General features: G+C 41.1%; 1 protein-coding gene across 2 annotated transcripts in view; it reads right to left on the bottom strand.

Moving 5' to 3' along the window:
- Positions 1 to 3,615: 3,615 nt before the first annotated feature.
- The window catches only part of MYO1E (myosin IE), a 236,524-nt gene continuing 221,606 nt past the window's right edge, over positions 3,616 to 18,533 (bottom strand). For both annotated transcript variants that reach the window (XM_020981944.2, XM_078151237.1), the window contains exons 27-28: positions 6,619 to 6,788; positions 3,616 to 5,095 (exon numbers count right to left, since the gene is read on the bottom strand). In XM_020981944.2, the coding sequence (XP_020837603.1) occupies positions 5,019 to 5,095; positions 6,619 to 6,788 (247 nt within the window). In that variant the 3' untranslated portion in view covers positions 3,616 to 5,018. The remainder of the gene's footprint in view (positions 5,096 to 6,618; positions 6,789 to 18,533) is intronic.

Raw genomic sequence — 18,533 nt, 5'->3', positions numbered from 1 at the left:
AACATGAATTTAAAGAAGGGTCAAACTATCCCATGAAATAAAAGGAAATGTCTATTGTAACACAGTAAATATTCTATCCCTATTCCCCTTTCGGTGTGTGTGTATGTGTGTGATTTTTTTTAAAGGGGTTCCATTATATTCTAGATTTAATTTGTGGCAACCCATTTAGTGGATTTTTTTTTTTTTGGTGGGGAAGGTGCCTCAAGTCTTGAGTGACTTATCCAAGCCATTGAGGAGGAGGGAAGTGTAGGTGAACTCTGAGCTGTAATGGTGCTATAGGTACAATGTAATCATTAATGAGCACAATTTAATTAGAAGAAATTCAGAAATACAGGTGGCAAGCACCTGGTTTTACCTCTTACCTCTGTTTCCTACCTTATTTTGTTTTTTAAACAAAACAAGACAAAACAAGTTATAGCTGTTAGAGATTTCCAAATACAACTTAGTTCTCCATTTACAGCTGGCCCTAATTAGAGATGGCTACCATCTTTCAGAACATTCCAAAGTTTGAAAGCATTATTCATGGCCTATGGGATCAGTATTGGATAACTTCTAGGACCGGAGCTCCTCCAGCACTGTCTCAACTATTCATCTTGTTGTCATGCTCTCATTTGTGTAGCTTTTATTTCCCTAACAAGATTTTTATTTTTGGTTTCTTTAAGTCAGGGCTTTTTTTTGTGGGCTATACCTTTGGCTGCCTAACACTTGGGGGGGGGTCATCTAATAAATAATATTCAGTAAACAATCATTAGGAGAAAGAAAACCAGAGCTTTTTCTGAAGACTCTTTAAAAAAAATCAGAAAAGAAGTGCTCCACCTAGTTTTTCTATACCTACTATACTCACCCCTACTCTTGGGGTGTTTAACCCTCTAAATATGTCAAAATAGGATATGGAAATATGTTTTGCATGACTACCCATATATAAACTATATCAAATTTCTTGCCCTCTGAATGCAGGGGAGGGGAGAGAATTTGGAACTCAAAAAATTTTAAAAAGAATGCTAAGAATTGTACATGTAATTGGGGAAAAATAAAATGGTGAATAATTTTTTTAAAAAAAATAAATGTCAAAGTTGTTATAAATTATATCTTATACAGCTTCTCTCCTGGCTTTGAGGCCTTATTGCTATCTGCTACACTACTGCCCACCTATGGCTTTAAAATTAACCCAAATTTTACATTGTTATCCTAAATCTTGCCTGTTTTCCCACTTTATCTACCTGTACACATTTATTTATTCACTCAACCAATGTATAATGAGTACCTATTTACAAAGCGCTATGTAAAAAACACACAAATGCACAAGATGTTGTCCCTATCCTCAAAGAGCTCACAATGTACATACTGCATTTGGTGGATAACTAGCTAAATGACTGGGTTCTTATTCATCTAGTACACCAATTTATGCACATAGTGATATTAATGATTTCCCAGACTGTGAGTTCATGTAGAATAGAAAAAAATTGGGAAAGAACTCAGTTACTTGACAGTGTAGAGGTCTGTGATCAGTGACTGAGTTGATAAGAAAGAAAAAATGAGTAGGTTCCATAAAAAAGAGAATTCTTTTCAGGTCTAAAAACCATAATTCTAATGCCCCTAACTTAAAAATTCCCAGGGAAAAACAGAATATGAGAAACCTCAAAAGTCAATTAATTAAAACTTCTAGGTTTCAGAAAGTATTTCTTTAAATTTTAGACTGTGCAGAATTTATAAGCTCTAGCTTGTCAACCATTAGCCTTCTGTAGATATTTCATTTATTGAACATAAATCAAAGAATAGCTCTGCCCTGTGGGGAGGCAAAGGGACTGGACATCAAAGTTCTAGTTCTGATTTGGTCTTGTAATAAGCTGTGACTTGAGTGCAGACATTTGGCTGTTTTCTGTCTCATCCTTTTTTTTTTTTGGTCATATAAGAATACCTATCTCATGGGGCGTTGAGGACTAAGTGTTGTTCACTTGTGTGAGGAAGTGATACATGCTGAGAAAGAGGTGCCATGGCTATCACTAGGGAGAGTGAAGCCCGATAGCAAGGAAGGAAGGTAGTTCAGAGCCAGGCCCGAGAGGGGAAATAGTCAAGAAAAGGAGCCAAAGCAGGATCAAGAAGGAAGAAAAAGGAAAGGAGGCAGAAAGGAGGTTTATCTGTTTTTGCTTCTGGAAGATCCAGAGGAGGAGAGGACAGAAGGATGAGTGTGTGAAACTTTGGGGAGGGGAGGACTTTTGTGACTCCAGAGGGGATCAGAGTAGCTGCTTGGCAAGAGATTTTGTGATGGGAGGTGCCATGCGGATTTTGGGATGAAAGGTGCCATGTATCTTGCAACCTCAACTGATTGGAATATGGCTAAGAATCTGGAAGTAGGCCAAAAAAACCCCTCTCTTGGTTATTGGAAAATAACCCAAGTACTTGATTGTCATAAGGAACATGACTAAATATCATGTATGTTACCCAGGAGATATCTTCAAACTTGGTGGTTTTGTTTCTGGCAGCTGCTAGAACCCAGGCAGAAACACTGATTACAGAAAGGAGCAGAGGCTAACAGTCCCTGAAGAAAATGAACAGTAGTTGACCTTGGCCTGCTATGTAGAAACTCCCAGCATCCTGTCTGCCCTTCGTCTCTTTTATCTTCCTAACCAATGCTTTTTAGATCTATGAAAATCTAGGACTTTTTCAGCTAGGGATCTCCCCAAGTATAGAAGACTGGGAATTGCTGGTCCATGGGCTATATCTGGCCCTCAGTTTAATTTCATCTCAAGTTTTCTAAAATAAAGCCTTCTAAAATAATACCACCCTGGCTTTCCAATTTCAATACTACTGTAGCCATAACAAAGGATTAATGTTCTATCTCTCAGCATGGTGTAGGGGATTGAGTGATGGATTTGGGATTAAGAGAGTCTGGGTTCAAATTCAGCTTCTGACATTGAGTGGCCATACCAAGTCACTCAACCTCTATGAGCCTCAGTTTCCTCATCTGTAAAATAGGAATAATAGTGTACACAGTGTTTTGAAGCACACAGGAGATCATGTAAGTAAAGTGATTTGTAAACTTTAAAAGACTCATGTAAACATCAGTTATTATTATGCACCTGTGTCCTCCCCACTTAAGTTCTCTATTCTGAGATAATACCCTTTCTTTCCCTCTCTTCTCCAAACTCCCAAGAGAAAGAGTAGATGGTAAGAAGCAGTTTGCCCAAAGGTTAAGGACTAGTGGTAGAGGTAGCTCATGATTGTTGGGTCCAGGGTCAGGCTGGGCAGGGGAGTGGGCTAAGTGTGTTGGGGGTGGCAATCTTGGGTAAAAAGGGCTGGACCTTGATTGGGTGGGAGATAGTCCCTGGTAGAGGCAGGGGATCAGAAAGGGGGTTGATTTTGACCTTTGAGCAGAGGAAGACGTGGGGTATTGTGGGAAGAAGAGACTGGGTGGGAGAATATCTATCCCCTCTGACTCCCCTTCCCCCCCCTCCGCCCCCCAGGTTTCCAAGGGTCCAAGGCTTTTTCTCTAGCTTCCTCTATTTCTGGGCCTCACTCCACCCCCCTCCACACCCCATACCCCACCCTTTTCTTATTATCCCTTTCCCTCTATCTCCTGTTTATTTCTTTAACTGCTCATAATATGGAACTAAAGAGCTTTTAAAAAGTGTATTTATTGAATCAGGTTTTATGTTTCCAGTTCTCGATACTTATGCTTTATACTAGTTTGTGGTCCTCATATTTTATTTTCTCTGCCAGAAAACAGGTCACAGCCTCATGCTGTACAGTATCCATGCCTTGGTTTTGCAACTGTCAAAGAAGAGATTTGCTAGTTGGGGAGGGAAGGAGGAATCACAGAAATATGAATCTGTGAATGAACAAGGCAGCTCACCGATTCTTCTGTTTATTTGGGAGAATTGGGGAGTGGAGTGGAGTGGAGCAGGAGATGAAGATGATTACCAAGAAGCAATAGCCATCTAAAATGGGGATGGAGAAGGGCGTGGGCTAGAGCAGTAACACTGATCCCATAATTAAAAAGGAATAGTGCACACATTTGTAAGTACCTGGTGCAAGTCTTATAATAAAACTACCTTACGACTAAGTACAGTGGGATACTACATTATACATTCATACATGTTTCTACCATTTTAGGATTTTGTATATACAGTATATGATCTGCTTTTATAAATGTACAGCTTGAGGAAGAGAGATCCTTCTTGTAATAGGTACAGCATTACACATAAAACCAACATGGGCCAGCCACATTCCAATTTAAGACGCAAAGAAGGCAACATGGATAACCCACCCCTCCCACGCCCCCTGCTACTGCCCAGCCGGACTGTCCTTACACAAATTCTGGGCAAAGTGCAAACCAGCTGTTCCACATCTGCTTGGAGAGACTCAGCACAGCATCCCTTGCCTTCAGCATTTGGATGGAGACTGCTCACTCATACTCTGAATCGTCAGTCCTCTGTCCAAGGGTCCCCCAGAGCCTTGTTTGGGACAGATCCCTCCAGGGAGAGTTGCAGCATTGGCAGAGAGGTATAAAGAAGACTGTCTGTGTCAAGAAGTTTGGGGTTTTGTTTCATTTTGTCTGGGTTTTGTTTTTTTTTTAAACAAAGAGGCTCCAAGTAAAAGGCACTTGTCAAGAACAGCCTTTACCACTTTCCTGGGCCTGCGTGGGAAAGTGACTTGATGCTTCGACAGAAATCAGAAGGACTGAATAGACTTCACCTTCCATCTGACCAAGTTTAAATACAATAAATAAATCTTGGTTGGTTACATCTCTGTCCTTCTGGGTTCCTATGACATAGGCTACCTGGTTGCCTTTTAGATAAGAGTAATTCCTAATGATACCCTCCCCCCACCACCCTCTAACCCCATGCCACCCTCCTCCTGGCTCCTTAATAAGCTCCCCAGTGAAGGTGCAGTTAAGAACTCCAGGCTGCAGAGAAGATATTGCTTGCTGTTGCTTACAAGGGGAGTCATCTAAAATGTTCTTTGCTCCATCTCTTTCTAGGACTCCTCCCCAAATATGGTCCAACATCTCTTTGTGTTCAGATCTTGGTCACGTAGTTGTTGGGGAACAGTCCTTGTTTGCCTCTCAATCGGCCTGTCCACCAGCCTGAGGGATCTGTAGGTTCAAAGAAAGATGATGTTACCATGGATATTCAGTCCCTAACCCCCACTTTTGGCTGTGGGGCTAAGCCAGCAGCTCCATTTGCATATTAAGAGAAAGGTTTTTGCAACACGAATTAGTAAATCCAGAATCACAGTGTCAGAGCTGGGAGGAACCTTAGAGGATAGCGAGTCTATCTCTTTTGTTTTACAATGTTCTTCCTCTGTCCCTCTCTCTTTCTCTCCTGAGCTCCTCCAGAGCAGGGTCCTAGTTGTGTTCCTCCATCTCTCTGTGATACTGTGAGCTTCAGAGCTTGGTTCTAGGTAACTGATAAGCCTGATAGCCAACAAGACCCAGTGATATTTGTTTTAGCTGTAACTAGGTGAAACAGTGGCTAGAACCCTGGACCTGAAGTCTCAAGTTCAAATACGACCTCAGACACTTCCCAGCCGGGTGACCCTGGACTAATCATTTACCCTCTGCCTCAGTTTCCTGAAGTGTAAAATGGGGACAATAATAGCACCTATTCCCCAAGGGTTGTCGTGAAGGTCAAGTGAGAGAATATTTGTAAAGTACTTAGCACAGTTTCTGGAACATAGCAGATGTTTAATAAGTGTTCCTTCCCTTTCCCTTCACATTTTATATATCTGTATTTGTTGTCATTATAGATTTATTCTGTGTGTGCACCTGTTATCTTCTCAGTTAGGATATAGCTCCTTAATAGTGGGGATTGTTTTATTCTTCATACTTGTATCCTCAGCATCTATCACAGTGCCTGGCACGTAGCAGGCTCTTAATAAATGCTCGTTGGTTGACTAGCTGATTGAGAGCGGAGGTACAATGACGAGGTATCTTAGCTCAGGTACTTCTCTCTGATGTGTATGATCGACTTGGCATGGTTGGGATAAGACCATTGGGTAGCTGGGACTCCATTTTTAGATTTTGCTCTGATTTGGGTACAGGGAGATGGTGTAGATGAACTCTGGGGGCTCCTCTCATGATGTGGTTGTGATGGAGCCTACCTGCAGCCTTAGCTCTGTCATCCTTTCCGTGGCCAGTATTAGATCTTTGCCTGCCTTCATTCAAAGTCCTCTCGGCCTTCTGCCAGCTGCATGTACTCCACCAAGCCCACCCCTGGCCACCACTGATCAGGGCTGCTTGAGGCAGGTTCTGTCTGGTCAGGGCCTCTGGAAGTTGAAGCTCTGAGCTCAGGCTTTTCATTTGAGATTTAGGCTTATTTCCTGATATGCTGATTTTTTTTTTAGAAGGCTTGATTTAAATGACTCACCTAAGTTCTTGACTTTTGGAGATCTGTCTGCATCTTCCAAACTTCACCTGACCACATGGGCTCCTGATGTTCAACCACATTCTGAACTCCTGTAACTGCCAATTCCTTAAACTATGGCTTTCTGACCCTGAGTTTTGACTCCGTCATGCCACTCCTCCCCCTTCATCCCCCAGGTGGTTTCTGCACCTTTGCTACCCAACCTGGTGGAATGATAGTTTCTGGAAATAGTCTCAAATGATCATCCTCTTACCTTCTTTGATAATATCGATGATGTCATTGGCATTAAAGCTGAGTTCATCTGTGTCCTGAGCATCATAAGCATACAGAGCCTTGCACTGTGGTACCTGAGGCTTAGGTTTGGGCTGGGGCTTGGGTCTGCCACCCGCTGGGGGCGGCCGATTTGTTGTCTGCCTCCGGACACTGTGGAGAGGAGTCAGAGAATGGTGAATACATAGTCTATGAGGCATTCTAAAGCAGAGGTAGCTAATTCTAGAGCTTCGTACCGGGCACTTTTTTAGTGAAGATTATGCTTATTTATATGAGAGGGAGTGTGTGTGTATACTCTTTTTAAAAAAAATTCCTGTAACATCATGTCATTTTTCAATGGTCCCTTCCCCATGACAAAGAAATACATGTAAGCAAAACAAATCAATACAGTTTCCATGTCTGAAAATGGATACCCCATAGTCCACCACCTCGCTTTCAAGAAGCAAGAGAGATGCTTTCCCCATCAGTTCTCGAAAGTTATGGTTGCTTATTTCATCGATCAGCCGTATCTCTGAATGTGTTTTCCTTTACACTGGTTTGGTCATTACATAAATTCTTCTCCTGGTCCTGCTTATTTGACTCGGCACTGGTTCCTGAACGTTTCCCCACATGTCCCTGAATTTCTTGATTAGTTATTCCTTACAGTATTATCATTTCTGATGATGTTCATGTACAATTTGTTTAATTGTCCTAGGGGCTGAGTCAAATATCAGTCATCAATGAGTAGGTTGTATAATTATTTCCACACAGGCCAGAGGAGGCAAGTGGTCATTTTAGAACCTTCTGAATTAAGGCCTGAAATTCCTTTAACTAGAGATAAAGCTTTTTATCAAAAAATTTAGTATGTGAGAGAGGCCATGTTGTCTTAAATTCATACCAGATTTAAATCAGTGAAGGCAGACAGAGTCTTTTCCTAAGAGTACATTTTGTTAGAGTAAGAAGGCTAGGATTAAGTAGGAAGGTTTTCTAGAAGGGGGGAAAAGTACTGGGGAGAAGGAGAAAGCACACAGAAAAGTCCTCCTGAAGTATAAAGGTTATGTGCAGATAAATCCAGCATCACTACATATATGATGAGCAGGAGTATGTGTGTGTGTGTGTGTGTGTGTGTGTGTGTCTGTGTACACGTATGTGCACATATAAGTACACATATGGGTTTCTTTAGACTAGTTGAAAATTTGAAAAATAGTAAGCATCACGACTTATCTTTCTTATGCCAGCCTACTCATAGAATGGAAGAAAAAGGGAAAACGATTACATAATTCAATTCTTTAATTTTTTTCACATTGGCTGAAAGTCTTTAATTTTAAATACATAGATTGTAGATTTTAAAATGTCATATGTCAGTGCTGCAGCCAGGCTCTAAGCCTACGCAAACCTTTACTAAGCCTCTACTGTGTCCAAGAGGCTGGGGATACAAAGAAATTTTAAGTTTCTGCCATCTAGGTGCTTATAGCCTATTAAAGAAAACAATATATGCCCAAAAGCATATAAAAAATAAAAGTTACTAAATGGGGGGGGTAGAACTGGGAGGCACTAGCAGCTGAGGGAATTGGGAAAGGCTTAATGAGCTGAACTCTGAAGAAAAACTAGGGATTCTAAGAGGCAGAGGGAAGTAGGATGTACATTCCAGGCCTGTGCAAACTTACAGAGACAGGAGATGGCCTGGTATCTTTAGCTTAAATTATGTGGTATTATAAAATTTCATTTTGTGTCTGATTTTACTATTCAATCAAATGCTTTAAAAAATAGTCAGCAGATAAGCCTCGTGCACCCTTGTAGTTTCCATGCCTTTCAGTCAAGTCAAAATGTGTTTTCTGGTAGAAAATAATTTATGAAATCTCCCTGTTCCCTTCTCATGTGAATGTTGTTCACATAAAGATTTTACAGAGATATGTTCATGTGTATATAATACATCTTGTTGTTGTTTAGTCATGTCCAACTCTTTGTGACCCCATGGATGATGCTGTCCATGGGGCTTTCTTGGAGTGGTTTGCCATTTCCTCCTCTGGCTCATTTTAGATGAGGAAACTGAGGCAAACAGGGTTGAGTGACTTGCTAAGGGTCATACAGCCAGTCAGCCAGTAAGTGTCTGAGGCCAGATTCAAACTCAAGTCTTCCTGACTCCAGGCCCATTAGTTTGATTGACTGAACCACCTAGCTATAATCTATAACACATATTAAACATGTAATTATATATGTGTATCTATACATATATACCCACTTCTTGGCTTCCCCTTAATCTTACCATTTCCTGTCTCTGTAAGCATACAAAATATGGAGGGGGCTTAATATTTGACAATAAGCATCTTCCTCTGACTATATCATTTCTTCACCTAGATAATATAGGGGTTTGACTTCATCTGGGGTCCATAAACACACAGAACTGATATCTCTATGTAATACAGACATAATTTCATATACAATCTCTTATTTTCTCTACTTCTTTGTACATGGAAATCTTCATGTTTATTGCTTTTTGTTAACTTCAGAATAGCAAAAAAAATTTTTTTTAATTTTTGGGTGACTTTAATGCTATGTATCATATTTTTTGCATTTTCGAACTTTATTGTGAGAAGGGGTCTAAGACACAAATGATGATGTTAGAGGTCCTTTCCAGCTTGAAAACCTGTTTTACTATCCTATGAAACCCGTTCCCCTTTCGTTCAAGCTTTCTGAACTAAAGTATATCTTAACTTATTGTCTACCTAGTGCAAAATGTAGAAGGATTTTCATTTTTGTTTATTTGTATCCCCAGTATCTGGCACACAGTAGACATTTAATCAATGCTTTCTGATAAGATAAAGTCATTCACACAAAAGGCTTGTTGGCATACTTGCCCAGGAAGCACTATATAAAAGTTTGTTCTTATTGTCACCAAGGAAGGAAAATCCCCAGTGTTTTTGCTCATCTCTTCCTCCTACCTTCAGAGAAAATTGGGGTGGGGTGGGGAGACAGAGTAGAGGCTGACAAGCTCCTGGTGAGCATGCCTGGCTCACTGTAAAAATCACAATCTCAAACAGGTGGGTGGGTGGGTGAGGGAGAGGACAGCTGGGTAGGGGAGTGGAGCCTCAAGAACCAGCAGGGGGAGATGTTTCTCCTGTTATGAAACTCATTCCTTTGTAACATCAGAAATGTACCAGGAATATAGCAGAGTTTTGTCCGTCCTGGAGGGATGCGATGAGATGGGGCTGGGGGGGAGGTAAGGAAGATAACTTAAAGGTCGTCCAATATCCACTCCCTGGCATCGACCTCTTTTTCATACACCCAAACTCCTTTGCTTTCCTTTGAGAGGCAAATACACCTGCTATGCATCTCAGGCATTAAATCATTTCCTAGTTAATGTTTATTGAAAATCCCAGCTTTCCTGTTCTGAGAAATGCTTACCATGAAAGTATGCAGTGTAAGTAGTTTCTTAATTAAAGTAGCCTATATTGGGACGATGTCAGCACTGTACTAATAAAAGCCATTAGCCCGGGTATTAGAGGAGTCATCTGATTTCTCTGCAATAAGCAAATAAAAAAAAAAAGGAAGGAGGGACCAGAGGTGGGAGAGAAGCTAAGAGGTAGTTATTTTATTTTCCACTTATGGAAGGTCAAATCTCATTATAAGAAAAATACAGCTGACATTTCCATTAAAGTAGGTTGGAGAACACAAAATAAACGGAATACTGGTGCAGGGAGAGAGAATATTTGGCTTGTTTTGTGTGCCAGGAAAAATGCACCATTAACACAAAGTGAGAGTGGCTCCTGATTGGTGTTGCTCTTAGTAGGTAGAAAAACTGGAAGAAACAGAATTCTGTAAAAACTGCTAGGGACCTACTGTGTGCAAAGCACTGTATCAGGTGCTGGGGATACAAAAAGACACCAACAGGATCGCCACTGTCCTCAAGGTTACATTCTGCTGAGGAAGAACTGGGGCTGTGGAGTCAGGGGCTCTGGGTTCAGACCCTGCCTCTGATGCTTACTATCTGGGTGACCATGTACAATTTATTCAACTTCCCTGGGGTTCATTTATCTCCTCTATAAAATGAGAAGGTCCAAGTTTCTTTTCAGTTTTTAGTCTGTGACCTTAAGTAAATACAGAATTTTAAAAGGGAAAAGACTAAGATGTAGAAGGAGCAGGAGAGGTTTCACCTGAACCGGCTCTTGAAAGAAATCAAGCATTCTAAGAGGCAAAGGTAAGAGGAGGAAGTACATTTCAAGCAAGCCTTTGCAAAGATTTGGTCACATGAGACTGAGGAAGAGTAGATTAATGTACCTGGACCATTGTGTTGGAAGGAGAAAAATCTGAAAGGTAGGCCGGAGGTCAGACTGTGAAGACCTTTAACTGCCAGCATGTAGTTTTTATTTTATCTTAGAGACAATAGGGAGCCCCTGAATATTCTTGAGCTGGGAAGTGAAATAGTCAGATGTGTTTTAGGGATACTAATTTGGCAGCTATGTGGAAGATGGTAGAAGGAATAGACTAAAACCAGGGAAACCAGTTAGGAGACTATTACAGTAATCCAGCTGAGAGGAGATGAGGACCTAAACCAGGGCAGTACTAGGTCATTAGGGTGAAGAGGAGACAGAGAGGAGCTGGTGGAATCAGACACAAAAGTGGAAACCTATTCTAACAGCCAAGCTGTTATTAGCTTGTAGTAGGTGGGGACAAATCTGTGCTTGGGGGTGGGGGTAGGAAGACCCAATGTCGTTGGTTGGCTGGGGCCACGGGAGGGTTTCATTTATATAGTGAATCAGTGGTAGCATCTGTAAAGAGAAGAAAGGAAAGAGGTGAGCCACCCCATGCTAAAAAGGGCACATGTGAGGATCGTAAAATAATGCGACAGTGTTTGTTCCTTTCAAAATAGTCCCCCTGGAAAAAGGTACATTTATTCCAATGACGGGCCTATGCTCCAAACCATGCCTCACTCCAGTTGTGGGCTGGCCTTCAGGGCCAGCCATATTATAAAGCCCAGCAAAAAGTCAGTTTCCTTATTCTTGTAGTCATGCTTCACCTTGGATCCAAAATGATATTGCTAATTTTAGTCACTCATCTTATTCATCTGACTTGTTCCTGAATGACTTGTTTTTTCTCTCAAACGTACCATCACTGAAGATATTTACAAGAATGCCACAGGTTCTTAGAATAATTTCACATTAGGGTATGGGAATCACACATGTGTGAGTGTGTGCATGTGCATAGGTGTGCACCATGGTTTTTAGAATAATTTCACATTGGGGTAGGGGAATCACGTGTGAGTGTGTGTGTGTGTGTGTGTGTGTGTGTGTGTGTGTGTGTGTGTGTGTGTGTGAAAATTCATCTTGTCTCCCCAGGTGGATTGTAAGGCCTGTAAGAACAAAGATTGTCTTACCCTGCTTCTTTGTCTCCTAAAATGTCTGCCACAACCACTGATTGAAAGATTGATGAGGTATGTGAATGAAGGCTTTAACTACAATATCACTGACAAAGCTACCAGTATTTCTCATTTGTACAAGACTGGCTAGCTAAAACTGTGAATTCTTCCCACCTGTCTACAAAACAATGTGAAATTATGTGAGGTAAGTCCCTTAACTGCTCACATCCCTCATCTAAAGTTCCTGCTTCTGGGCGTTTACCCCAACGAAGTCAAAGACAGAAAGAAAGGCACCATTTATGCCAATATATTCATAGCAGCCCATCTTGTGGTAGCAGAAAGCCAGAAACAAATAGGCAGCTATTGACTAAGGAATGACTGAACAAATTGTAGGATGGCAATGTAATGGGATACTGTTTTTCTATAAGAAATACTTAAGTAGGAGGGATTGAGAGAAACATGGAAGAGCTTCCATGAATTGATACAGTGCTCATCTCAGGATACAAATGAAGAAATGCACTTCCCTCCTTGCCACAGAGGCACAGGAGACTACGGGTGCAGAATGTGGTCTCTGATGAATGACAGTTTGATTCACTTCATTTATAACAAAGAAGAGTTCAAGGTGGAGGAGAGTTATACTAGAAATGACTACCCAAAAATAATAAATTTATTAAAACATTAAAAAAGACTACCTAAGAGTCACTGATTCCTTTTGGGCCACACCAGCTTCTTTGGACGGTGCAATGAGGCTCTTATTTACTAAATGGGACCTTTGCCAATGTGCTTTGAAGAGGAGAGTTTGTGTATATTAGAAGGGGAGGATTGGGTGACAGTGGTAGAAGGTGATAGTTGGAAGTGCGTGCAAATCAAAGGCCTCAGTTTGCTTCCTTGGACAAGTTTCCTACAGACAAATGTATGTGCTCAGTCGAGGCAGCATAGACAAGCCATCAGAACTCTACTTTAACCAAAAGGACTCAAGCATTCTCTTCACTTAGATTGTGCAAGCTGGCCCAGCCCTCCCTTTGTTCTGAGTCATTTCACTTGGCTAAACAAGACACTCGTCATTCAGCAGCTGGAGCTGTTTTGAATCCATCACGGCTTAGATAATGGAGTATTATTTACCACTGAGCTGAGCCCATGCCTTGAGAGAAGGCATGTGTTTGTGCTGATGGGGAGCCAGGCATATGCATAGGGAGAATATATTTGGGGGAAGGAAAGAGAAGAGACAGGGCAAACAGCATTACACCTTGCATTGCTGAGATGTTTAGCAGGTACTGACCACACTATTGTTTTTCCCCTTTCAAATTCTATCCTGTTATTAGTAGGAAGCCTATTTCTTGGTGATAAAAGTTTGGAGTTGTCTCTGTATACCCTTTCAGAATGTGCCCTTCCTAAACTAAACCAAAGTTCATTAGTCCACAGAATTACAGACCTTTCCAACTCATTCTTATTCATGACTTACAAAAATCACATGATTTTATCCAGCTGGAAAGGACTTTAGAGGTCACTTAGCCTAACTACTGAACCAAGGTGAGAATCCTCTCTATCCCTGATAGGTCATCTCTATACCAGAGGTGTCAAGCTCAAGTACAGACAGATCCCTGGGCTGCCTATTAACTTAGAAAACCACAAATTAACGTCACCTGTGTTTTATTGTGTTTTCATTTATTTTTTAAACCATTTTTCAATTATATTTTATTCTGGTTTGACCAGATTTGGGAGTTTTGTGGGCTATATACATAAGTTTGACATCTCTGGGCTTTGAATTCTTCCAGTGATGAGATGCTCATTTTACTATTGGACTCTTAGAAAATTCTTTATATTGACTCTTTGTAACTTAAGCCCTTTGGTTCTATAAGAACATCCACTTTCTCTTCCACAAAATCCCTTCCAATACCTGAATGCACTCTCTACCCATAGTCTTCTATTCTTCAAAACAAGCATCCTTAGTTCCTCTACCTGCTTGCATTCACATGGTTTTCAGACCCTTCACATTCCTGGCTGCTTTCCTCTTGATACATTTATTTGTCTATCAATCAATTAACAAGTATTTATTAAGTGCCTCCTATGTGGCAGGTACTCTGTCAGATCCTAAGGCTACATAGGGAAAAAAAAATCACCATAGTAGGTTCCTGTCCACAAGGAGCTTGTTTTTTGTTGGGGAAATTAGATAGACACATAAAAATATATACAAACACACGTAAAAGAAATGTTCTTTAATCTATAGCACATCAAAATGTGTATGAATGAGCAATGTGACGGTAAGGTTTTCTAGCACACCTTATCAGAGATCAGGGTACTTTTTGCATCTTAATTGAATTTTCACTTTTTCCTGCTATCTTGGGGCAGTTGAGAGTGTGGTCATTCCATTCCACCAACAAAAAAAAGCCAAACAACCCCAAAACCTTAATGTTTATATTCCCAGTTGCTCATAAGTCATCTTCTTAATTAGCTTTGCTGTCATAATGGAGGAGAAAAGAAAACAAGCAGGGCCCCAGTGCTTTGCGCTGGTCTGACTACCCGTGACTTGACCTGGTTTAGTGGGCAGCATACACCATTAGACTGACCCAGAGACTCTATACCTGCAGAGGTCACCTAAGCGTCAACCAGCAGGGATATGCTTGTTGATCAAGAATGCTATAGATGTGAGCAAAGGGCAGTTTGTGAGCTTGGCTGTGGATGCTTATTCCTAAGAGATGATCAACAACCCTAGCCATCTCTGGATACTCTTTTCTCTCTTGGTTTTCCTTACACCTTCATTGGATCGTCATGCATATCCAGCCCCGAGCTGTGTGTGTCCTCAGGCAAGGCTCTGTCCTCTTATCTCTCCATGCATTGTTGCTTGGCAACATCATCAACCTCCATGGGTTCAAAGATCACCTCTACTCAGATAACTCCTAGCTGTCTTACCTGAGGCTCCAATCCCATATGACAAACTGCGTATCACAAATTTCTAATTGAATGCCTGTAGGCATCTATAACTTGACATGTCCAAAAAACACTCCTTTTCCAAACTTGCCTATTTCTGTTTAAGGTACTACCATCATTCCTGACCTGTGACTCATCTTTTCTCTATCCATCCATTCTTTCTCACCACTCATATGTAACCATTTGCCAAGTCTTATTTCTACCACAACATTTTCCCCATCTTTTCACCCTGATACAGCCACCAGCCTATACTATTGCAATAGCTCTTAAATTGGTCTCACTTTCTTAAGTCACTCTCTCCTGTACTCTTCCCCACAGCTTCCAAACTGATATTCTTGAAGCATAGGTTTGCCTATACCTCTATCCTATTGAAGAAATCTTAATGTCACCCTATTACCTCAAGGATCAAGGATGCAAGCTCCTTTGTCTTTTACAACTCTACACGACCTGGCTCCAAACTACCTTATGCATTCTACATTCCACCTCTACTGGTTTTGCTGTTCTTCCTGCATGATGGTCCGTCTCCCAACTCCAGGCTTTTGCATTGGCTGTCTCCCCTGCCTTGAGTGCAATCTCTTCTCTTATCTCCACTTATTTGAATACCTAGGTATTTGAAAGGCTCAATTCAAGTGCCACATCCTCCATAATTCCTGTCCCCTCTTACCCCTCAAGTTTTAGCATCCTCCCTGAAATGGCTTTGGATTTATACTTTGCATATATTTTGCATTTAATTATGTGTACATGATGCCTAACCAAATAGAATGTAAGCCTCTTAAAGGCAAGAATAGCTTTATATTTGTCTCTGTAGCTCCAACCTCTGATACAGTGCCTGGTACAAAGTAGGCACTTAGATGTTTGTTGAATGAATGTGTTTGATAGTGACATTTGGGCCCATGGGTTTGGTGATAATCAGGATGAAGAACTTCAGCTTGGGGCACCCTTGGTGCTGAGGGCTTTAGTGGCCTCTGGATGGGCATTATTGGTTTGTATCTTCCTTAGGTCTTTCTTGTTCTTAGCAAAGTACATATTCCTCAGAAACTTGGGGTCAACCACATTTAGAAATGCACCCCCCTGGGACCTGGGTTTCTTTCTTTCTTTCTTTCTTTTTTTTTTTTGTGAGACAGTTGAGGTTAAGTGCCTTGCCTAGAGTCACACAGCTAGTGAATGTTGCGTGTCTGAGGCCACATTTGAACTCAGGTCCTCCTGACTCCAAGGCTAGAGCTCTATCCACTGTGCAACCTAGCTACCCTGGGACCTGGGTTTCTTATTGCCTTTTATGAGATTGTAGGTTATATTGATGCCTATTCTGCTGGGGATGCCCTAGACCAGAAGGCCAGTGAGTGTGCATTTTATCTCATTTTGCGCTGCCTCCCACCTGGCAGCAGAGTTAAGTAACATTCATCTCCTTTTGGGTAACCACTAATAGCTCTCTCCAACAACAGAGCATGCAGGATGAAACCAGTCGGCAAGCTTGGCCAACACGATTTCCCACAGATCGTGGGTGTCCTGCACTAATGAAGATCTAACTCTATGTTTCCCCTCAATGCCTTTCTGGAAACTGCTCATTTGCCTGCCCTCAGGTGGTGGGTGACCCAATAGCCATTTAGGCTTCTGCAGACAAACAACCTGAAGTTACCTTTTCTACCACTAGATGGAGACACTTCAGTATAAGTAAGGCAGAAACTGAACTTTCTAGTGTTGTTGGTTAGGATGCCAATAAAGGCAAAAAGCAAAGTGATCAAAAGAAGGTACAGCTTACAGCTGATTGTGCAAGTATTAGAGGTCCTATGAGTAACAGAAAAGAAACTTTATCAGCTCTCACTTTGGAGAGATTACTTTGCCTCTCCGCATGTGACTCTTTAGTATACGCTACAGCTACGACAAAATCTTTCTTATTATACCATGCTCGTCGGTTGGCTCAGTACCAAGCTTCATCCTTTGGGCTGGTTTTTTGTTGTTGTTCAGTCGTTTCAGCCATCTCTGACTCTATATGGCCCCATTCTGGGTTTTCTTGGCAAAGATACTGAAGTGGTTTGACATCTCTTCTCCAGCTCATTTTGTGGATGAGGAAACTGAGGTAAACAGGGTTAAGTGACTTGCCCAGGGTCACACAGCTAGTAAGTATCTGAGGCCAGATTTGAACTCAGGAAGATGAGTCTTCCTGACTCCAGACCCAGCTCTGTGCTGCCCTTTATCTATTGTCCAGTCTCTTCGTCTGGGTCCCTGACTCCCACTGGTCCACTTGTACTACCAGGATTTTCTTCATATTCATCATTTTTTAATTAATTTATTTCAATTTATCAACAATCACTTGCATAAGCTTTTGAGTTTTAAATTTTTCTCCCTCCTCCCTCCCCAAGATGGAGTGCAATCTGACATAGGCTATACATATACATTCCTATTAAACATATGCCATGATTTTCTTGTTTTGACTATTACACACTTGCAGTGTCCCTGGTCCTCCACCTGGTTTCTGGATTCTGCCACCTATCTGAGCCCTTACTACTATTTGTCTCTACTGTTAATATATACTCCTAATTCATCCAATTGGCTCAGATTTATAGTAAGAGTCTTGTTCTAAATTTTTTACTGTTTACTATGTCAAGTTTCCCTGGGACCTAGTTAATGGCCTTCCCTCCCTTTAATCTTATGAGGACAGAAGAATTACATTTTCATCTCCTGTCACTGACAGATCTCAAAGGCCAAAAAAAGAAAAAAAAGATGCTCTTGTAATGTTAAGCTTTTTGGAATGGACCAAATGAATATACACATTCCCACTTTGTGGTAGAGTAGGGATAACCTTGGTGATGCCATTGGAACAAAAACTCAGGCAGGTCTAACCAAAAGAGAAAGGCTTTGAGTCCAGGCCCAGAGATAATCTGCATGTTTGCTTTCTTAAACCCAGCCCTGCTAAGTTTAGAGAGGGCCAGCACCAGAAGGCTAGCTACCAGATAACAACAATTTGAGGTCACAGTAATACACACACACACACACACACACACACACACACACACACACACACACACACACAAAGACAAAGACCCTCCACTAAGGCATAGTAGGGTTGTAATCAACATCACTGCACTGATGAAACTGCAGACCTTTTGAAATATTACATCCAGATAATAAGTGGGTGTCAGTTTACACCAATGATACAGTTGCCTTTCCTCTTTCCTAAAGAAAAACAGAAAGATGAGCCATAAGGATGAGAGAATAGAGGAGTATTATTCTTGGTTCTGTCAAATATTAAATGCTAAGCAGCTGTTGTTCTTGAGAGTTGTTTATTAGGTTAATAATAATAATATAGTGCATTAAGGCTGGTGAAGTGCTTTACAAATATTATCCGTGTATATGCAGGAATTTTGGTTTCTGAAGTGATTCCTAAGTTCTCATCTTAAACCATCATGATCTTCATTTGGCTCCTTAATAGGATCTAGGAATTCCCTTCTGAGTCCAGGACAATGTTCTAAAAACCTCCCATGATAGAAACTAAATTCAATTTTTCTTGGCACAACAGAAACTATTAACTTTAGGTAATCTTATAGCTTCTGAAACATCCTGTACAAGCTCTGTGGCTTCAACCGAGAGAAATTCACCCCATTGTCCTTTTATGAGATTTTAGAAAAAGCTCAGCC

Source organism: Phascolarctos cinereus, unplaced genomic scaffold, assembly GCF_003287225.1.
Source record: "Phascolarctos cinereus isolate Bilbo 61053 unplaced genomic scaffold, phaCin_HiC Scaffold_3;HRSCAF=262, whole genome shotgun sequence".
Lineage (NCBI taxonomy): Eukaryota > Metazoa > Chordata > Mammalia > Diprotodontia > Phascolarctidae > Phascolarctos > Phascolarctos cinereus.
Note: the sequence above shows the minus strand (reverse complement) of the source record. Positions and strands in the feature narration are given on the sequence as shown.